This window comes from Cenococcum geophilum (assembly GCF_001692895.1).
Source record: "Cenococcum geophilum 1.58 unplaced genomic scaffold K441scaffold_9, whole genome shotgun sequence".
Classification (NCBI taxonomy): domain Eukaryota; kingdom Fungi; phylum Ascomycota; class Dothideomycetes; order Gloniales; family Gloniaceae; genus Cenococcum; species Cenococcum geophilum.
This window is the reverse complement of record NW_027137567.1, coordinates 811,782-819,490: the sequence shown is the minus strand read 5'-3', so window position 1 is coordinate 819,490 and position 7,709 is coordinate 811,782. Positions and strand designations below refer to the sequence as shown.

Sequence of the window (7,709 nt, the reverse complement as noted above, 5' to 3'; positions counted from 1 at the left end):
ACCCTTTGTTAAGGTGTTTGTTAATATACTTTTTAATAACTAGAAGTTTGTCTTTTAATATTAGATAGGGTCTCTTATAGGGTAGCGTTTTTCCTTATTTAATATTAATGGTATAGTTATTAGGTTAATATAAGGGGAGTATATCTACGCTCTTTTGTAAGCATATATTAATAAAGTTATAGTACCTCTTAGGGAGGAGCTTATAGAGTTCCTTGTTAGTAAGTCCTTTTTTAAGCTTTATAAACTTCTTAAAGTCTAAAGGTGAAAGTCCATAGAGTTTTGTGGGGGCATCGTTTTTTAGAAGGTTAACTATATCTCTTCTATTACTATAGAGGATATAGTCCTATTCTTTATTAAGCTTATATAGTTATAATTAGGAGGCTGTGGTAACAGTCTAGCCTTTCCTATATACTATGCGGTAGAAGGCCGCGGCACTTATATAGTAGCAGTTAGTTATAGGTAGGGTAATAAGGGGTTCCTTAGGTTAGTATCCTAGGGAGTAGATAGAGGCGGCTAGGCCATATCCTAGGCAGGTCTCTCTATAGTATTTAGAGTTAAAGGTTATTTCTCTCTTTTTCCAGTTAATAGCGGGGTTATGTTATTTAAGCTAGTTTATTCTAAGAATAATAGGGTAGTTAGCAAGTAGTATAATATAGGCCTAGAGTTCTTCCTGGTGCCTATTTATATCTAAGTAGAGTTGTGCTATGTGGGTAATCTTCTATGCGGTATAACTACTATTAGCGAGTTATAGGGCGCGGGCTTTGGTAAGGGGTAAGGTAGGTAGGTTATAAGTGCGTATAAATTAGGTATCTATAAATTTATTAGTAGCTCCGCAATTAATTATAGAACGGCTTTTATATTATTTTTTAGCAGTAGTTCCTATTATAGGTAAAACTATCTATTTCTGTCTATTTATCTTTACTAAGTTATCTATTAAGCAGGCTAATATATAGATCCCCTTATTATTAGGGCGTCCCAACCTATAACTTAGGGCTGGGACTTAGCGTTTTCCGTTTCTGTATCTAACTCTACTACTATTGCTACGTCTTTGTCTTATATAGTAGTGGCATATAGCAATATATTTGGTGTTTAAGGTACTAGGTTAGGTATTAGGCAGCAGCTGCTAAACCTAGCTATTAGGTAGTTTAGGCTATAGCTATAATAGCCTTTTTAATAATATCTATAGTAATGCTTTAGCTTTCGGAGTAGCTCGCGTTCTTTATCTAGTAGCTTCTACGGGAAGGTTAGTATAGAAAGGTTAATATTAGGACTAGTAGTATTACTTAGGGTAGTGGGCGTTAGTGGTTTAGTAGGTCCAGAGGGCTTTTATAGGGAGGTCTTTAGGTAGGGGTTTATAGTAGTGATCTAATTTAGTTATCGTTTAATCTTCCGTATAGCTGCTACTATATTATAAATATTATTATAGTTATAGCTGGCGGCTGCGTAACTAAGGTAATAAGTGACTTTTTTAAGGAGATCTTCTTAGTTTTTAGTATTATCTTAGGTAAGGGCTCTGGTGTATTCCTAGAATTTAATATAGAACTTATTAAATAATTTAGTAGGGCTTATCTTTAGGGCACGTAGTTTAGCTTAGTTAGTGGCTAGTAGGTTATAGTCGCGGTATATTAGGTTAAGATTATTAAGGACTTCTTAGTAGGACTACTACTTCTGGGAGCTATTGGTCTCCTATTAGGCGAAGAGTCTATTAAATAGTATACCCTTTATTCGCCCAATAATATAGCCAATCTTAGTGTCTTTTATAGGAAAAAGGTAGGCGCTCTAAGTTAGTTTCTCGCGAATTTATATCTTTTAGTGGCTGTATTCTTTGCGGTCTCCCTAAAAAACTAGGGGATTAGGGTAATATATATTAGACCCTATAGTGGCAGCTTAGGTTTAGTTATTATAGCTTTTGTTATTGCTTTAGTAGGGGTTCCCGTTAAGTAAGGCTGCTTAGCGCTGACCCTCTATTAAGCGTTAAGTAGGTAAAGTTGCTAGGGGTATAAAGACTTAAGTGGCGTTATATGCAGTAAAGAGGTGTCTGGCGTTATTATAAATATGCTTATTAAGCTAAGATTATAGGTATTTAATTATGCCTTCTCTTTTAGTGATTGTAGTAATAAGTGCGATCTTAGCCTTTTTTAACTATTAGACGTCGCGTTTAGATATATAGAGGTTATCTTTAGTTTCTTAACACGTGTTATTAGCGAGCGCCTCGCGAGCTTGTAGGTCTTAGATGATATTATAATCTTAGGCAGCACGCATCTTGGCTTATATAAGCTTTAGGTGGTAGTTCTATAGAAGGCGGTAGTATTTATTAGGTTCTTGTGCTACTATTTTTGCGAATATCTTAGCGTCTCATATTTTAATTTTAATGGGTAGTAGCCCTTCCGCTTACTTATCCGTAGTTATATAGTTAATAAAAGATAAAATATTATTGGTGTCCATCTCCTTAGGGGTTAAGGCTAGGGCTAATAAATTAAATTCTCCTAGGATTAATTGGCGTTGTAGGTTAAGTATAGGTATTGGATTATTCTTTAGGTTTAATATAGTAGCTAGTAAGGAATATCGTCTTACTATTATAGGTTCCTTAGAAGTATAAAGTAAGGTAACTCATAGGCACGCTACTTTTAGTAGCGCCTGTAGTATTGCAAAGATATAGAATTAGTCGTAGGCTAGGTATTAGTGGTAAAAAGGCGCAACGTAATATCATGGGACGGGGCAGTAGCTATAAGACGTATGTATTTGAGGAGTCTACAAGACGTTGCGCGATCAATCGTAAGGGTCAAGGGCGTAAGGAGGTGATATACCTACGCGTAGCTAACATAAGCTGTACGCGAGGTGTACGCGAGAGCACGGGGCTCTCCTATGTTATCTCATGAATCAGACGCTCCGCAGAAGATTTGTTCCGTGACATGGGATAACGCATAGACCCTCTTCTGGACCAATTAGAACAGCGCACTAATTACAGCCCCCTGCGCACCCCTGTCACCTAACAAAATCTTCTGCGGAGCGTCTGAGAGCTTATGGGCGTCGCTTTGGTGAGAATTAAATATTTTAAAAATTAAATTTTGTATATTTTTACGAGCGACGTCCTAACCATAAGAGTTATTATATATTTTATTGATGTAATAGATTCTTTAGGTAATTATATCTATATATTTATAAATTATAACCCCCTACTAAGAACACTAGGGGGTAAGATACATCGTCGTAGAACGTAAGTTAGATTGTGGATTTGAATGTTTACTAAAACCAACTAGCTACCTATATCTAACTTCTTATAAAATAGAGCTAGAATATTGCTATAATATAAAGGCGATAGAGAAGACAAAGGGCTTTTAGCTCGTACTATTTTAGAAGTAATTAGACATAGAGAAGTATATAAGTTTTAGCAGTAAGGCAAGATTGCGATAAAATAGACTAAAACGACCGACTACCTATATCTAACTTCTCGTAGAATAGAGCTACGATATTGCTATAATATAGAGGCGATAGAGAAGAAAAAGAGCTTTTAGCTTATATTATTTTAGAGATAATTAGACGTAGAGAAGTATATAAGGCATAGCAGTGAGGTAAAATTGCGACGAGAAAATGCGACCGATAAGAAAATATAACTGATAAGAAAAAATTGCGACTAACGCAACCAACTATATAATATAGCTACGACGTTATTATTTAATGCAATAGATAGAGAAATTAAAGAGCTCCTACCTTATAGTATTTTTATAATAACTAGATATTATAAAAGGGTTAAGATACGCGTTGTAGTAGAAGAGTTATTGCCTAACAAAAAACATTAAGTTCTTATATAAAGGGCGCCCATAAGCTCTCAGACCCTTGGGGAGAAATTCCTCTTGGTGTGATCTAATTGGTCCAGGAGTCCACAGGACTAGGGTAAGGTCCACAAGCGTAGCGCTAGTCCTTCCACGTCGTAGCGCAATTTCTCCCCGGGGGTCTGATTTATGAGATAACTCCTATGGAGGCCCCTGCGGTGGGGTTCCGTGACACCGACCTAGATTAACACTAGGTAAAGTACTATACGTTTATAATTATCACTCGCGTTAATATCTACCCCCTTTCTCTACTAGTAGCCTAGGTACCGCCTCTTATCCTTTCTCTACTACTTAGTATAGCTGTAAGGGTTATTTTAACCCTTACTCGGGTGCATCGCCTAAGGGCCACTTAGGGGTAGCTAAGGCCTAGCCTTCGGCTAGGCTTGGCACCTCCTTATAAACACCTCGGGCTTGCAGCCCTTTCCCTCTCTATACTTAGGCTATTGCCTACCCTTATTACTATATCGTCCTCTTCTATCGACTCTCCTGTGACTTATGCTCGGCTTGCCGCTCCCTACTATACACCCTAGCAATGTGCCTTATAATAGCATTATCTATCCAATTACATTCTTAGTATTAACGTCCGCCCCTTTCTCTACTAAGATCCTAGCGATTACCTCTTGCCCTCCCTCCGCCGCCAAATATAGCGCCGCCTACCCGGCCTTATTCTTTATATTAATATCTACCTATTTTTCTACTAGTAACCCTGCAACCGCCTTATGCCCTCCTTCCGCCGCTAGATATAGCACCGTGCGTCCGCGTATATTCTTCGCGTAAATGTCCACCCCCTTTTCTACTAGCAGCCTCGCCACTGGCTTATGCCCTCCCTCCGCCGCCAGATGCAGCGCCGTCCGTTCGGTTTCATCCTTCGTGTTAACGTCTACCCCTTCCTTATTAGTAGCCTCGCCACTGCCTCATGCCTTTCCTCCGCCGCTAGATGTAGCGACGTGCGTCTGCGCAATTCTCTACGTAAATATCCGCCCCCTCCCCTACTAGCAGCCCCACAACCGCCTCATGCCCTCTCTCCGCCGCTAGATGCAGCGCCGTGTGTCCGTATATATTCTTCGCGTAAATATCTGCCCCCTTCTCTACTAGTAGCCTCGCAACCGCCTCATACCCTCCCTCCGCTGCTAGATGCAGCGCCGTGTGTCCGCGCATATCCTCCTCATAAATATCCACCCCCTTCTCTACTAGTAGCCTCGCAACCGCCTCGTGCCCTCCCTCCGCCGCTAGATGTAGCGCCGTGTATCCGTATATATTCTTCGCGTAAATGTCCGCCCCTTTCTCTACTAGTAGCCTCGCAACCGCCTCATGCCCTGCCTCCGCCACTAGATATAGCGCCGTGTGTCCGTATGTATTCTTCGCGTGAATATCCGCCCCCTTCTCTACTAGTAGCCTTATAACCCCCTCATGCCCTCCCTCTGCCGCTAAGTGTAGCGCCGTGTGTCCGTATGTATTCTTCGCGTGAATGTCCGCCCCTTTCTCTACCAGAAGCCTCGCCACTGCTTCGTGTCCTTCCTCCGCCACCAGATGTAGCGCCGTGTATCCGCACATAATCTTCACGTGAATATCCGCCCCAGCTGTTAGAAGCACTTCAGCTGCTGTAGAAAACCCCTTGTGAACTGCAGCATGTAAGATTCTGTCTCTAAAGCCCTTTGCAGCACCCGGCTCATAGTTTATGAGAATTTTTTTTAATTGCGAGCTAACCCAGCTCCCCAGCCAGAAAACGGCAGGATTGTCTGTCAATCCGGCAATGAATTGAGAGGTCATTCTTTGAATGTTTGCGTCTTGCTGGTAGCCATCAATGTGATGTTTAAGATGGCCCAGAGCATAGTTTGCTAGTGGCATATTGTCCAGGTATTGGGCGTAACCTTTGAAGTGCTCCCAAGTCCAAAACTCGATATCTGGTGGCCTCCCCGCCAAAGTCGTGTTTGCGGCACAAAGCATAAGATACCGGAGACAAGTCACAGATATGCAAACATGGGCATCTTTCTCGCACATCCTAAACTCGGAGCTTGCCACAAGTCCGTTGGGATCGAGAAAGAACTCGCGGACAGTTTGATGCATGACTTGAACTGTCCCATTTCCTACACGTTCGTTAGTCTTGGTGGTTTGAAGAGTCAGGGAAAGTTGCACTGGTACCATGATATGACTTGATTACTAAGAAGTTGCCTCCGCAAGAAATAATACGTCGCTCGAGTAGAATAGGTATTTGGAAAGAATCATCTGGAATGAATCTGGTGTCAGGGTCATCCGGAATACCAAGAGCATGGAGTAGTTCGTTCACTGTAAGAGGGCGTCTTGCCCAGAGGACGAGTCGGAACATTTTTATCCCATCCTGGAGATCCCGGTGATTCCGTAGATCCTGGAGATTTCGAAGATTCCAGATATTTGACTTTTTCGTAGTCATCCTCTCGAGCATGAGTTCATAGAAGGTTTCCAGCTCTTTTGGAAGGCACTTGAGGAATTCAATGATATCTTCTTCAGAATAACCAGACTCTTCACAGGCCAATAGTTCCTTTCCAACTAGTTCTACCCACAAGAATACTCCTTGAGCGTTTTCAACAATATATTCCCTCACTTGGACAGAGCGACGTCTGAGACTGAGACGATTAAGAAAGGAAAGGGCGAAACTAGATATATCGGCCTTGGTATTGTCTTGCAATCTTATGAAATTGTGAAATTGGGTTCTGCAGAGTTCAAGCTGTCCCAACGGCCGGCTTGCAATAAATATTTTCATGATGCAATACTTCGTCTCACTACAAAGTTTAAACAACAGGTCGAGAACATCGCGCCTGTCATTGTTCTCAGACTCGTCCAGTGCATCAATAATTAGGTAGAGTGGTTTCGCAAGCGAGTGATCCTGTAACGATTTGAGAACTGTCTTCAATGATGCGTAATCCCAAGTAATAAGATACCCGTCGCGACACTGAGTTCGGTACTCAGTTTGAAAGCGATGGTAAAAGAAGGCCTCGTCCTCGTGTAGAATATCATAAAGAATCGACTGAAACATACTATAGTGACTTCTTTGAAGCTCACCCTCTCTGTAACTGTAAAAGAACTTAGCTATAATAGCCGACTTTGCCGCTCTCTCCCGCTCCAGGAGATGATTGCTGAAATATTTTGTAATAGTACTTTTTCCGCTGCCAGGCTTTCCTTGGATATATAGAAGTCGGGAAGTATCGGACGTGCACCAATTCTTATACTCATCATGCACCCAGATCCACTCGAACGAACCTTTATATTGTGGTAAAATCTTCTTGTACCGCGTGTTATCGAAGCGAAGGCTAGCTAAGCAATCTGCGTTCATTAATGTGAGTCCAACTTTTAGTTAGAAAATGGGATAGGCAAACCTTTTCGTTCTCTGTCATATTCAATACACGGCAGCCCATTAAATAACTCTCTGATCTCGGCTAATGGTTGGCTTGTAAGCAAGATCTTAACTTTCGAGGCTCGTTGTTGTAGATGTTCAATGAATGCACGAACTCCCCTAATACATTCGTCTCTCTGATGCTCAACTTTGTCCAATCCATCGACAATAAGAGATAGACCCCGTTGCTCTTGATCGCCTAGGACTGCACGTAGAGCAGTAAAAAGTTCATTCACTGGAGCATTAAGGATCTTCTTTATGTTTTTATCCGGAGAACATTCCTTGTCAAGGCTCCACCTTTCCAAATTAAAAACTGCTTCCCTTTTAACAGCCTGCCCAAGAAGACTGTGTAGGAAATTTCGGATGATTGATATCCTCTTACCCATTGGTGAACAATAGACAATCTGTTTAAGGAGTGTATGAATGAAATTGGCGACACTTGGCCTTCCCCCAATTGCAGATGAGCAGAAAAAGTACAGAACAAAACGGCCTGTCTTTAAAGCTGT

The 7,709-nt window shown here is 41.3% G+C and overlaps 2 protein-coding genes across 2 annotated transcripts; both read right to left on the bottom strand.

Annotated features, from left to right (window-relative positions):
* Positions 1–5,168: 5,168 nt before the first annotated feature.
* K441DRAFT_463046 (ankyrin) lies at positions 5,169–5,375 on the bottom strand (the record flags this gene model as incomplete). Its single annotated transcript, XM_067641792.1, has 1 exon — positions 5,169–5,375. A coding segment is annotated over one exon (207 nt), but the record flags the coding sequence as incomplete, so codon positions are not given.
* Positions 5,376–5,630: 255 nt separating this feature from the next.
* K441DRAFT_547211 (uncharacterized protein) lies at positions 5,631–7,589 on the bottom strand (the record flags this gene model as incomplete). Its single annotated transcript, XM_067642900.1, has 3 exons — positions 5,631–5,920; positions 5,970–7,133; positions 7,187–7,589. Coding segments are annotated over 3 exons (1,857 nt in total), but the record flags the coding sequence as incomplete, so codon positions are not given.
* Positions 7,590–7,709: the final 120 nt, after the last annotated feature.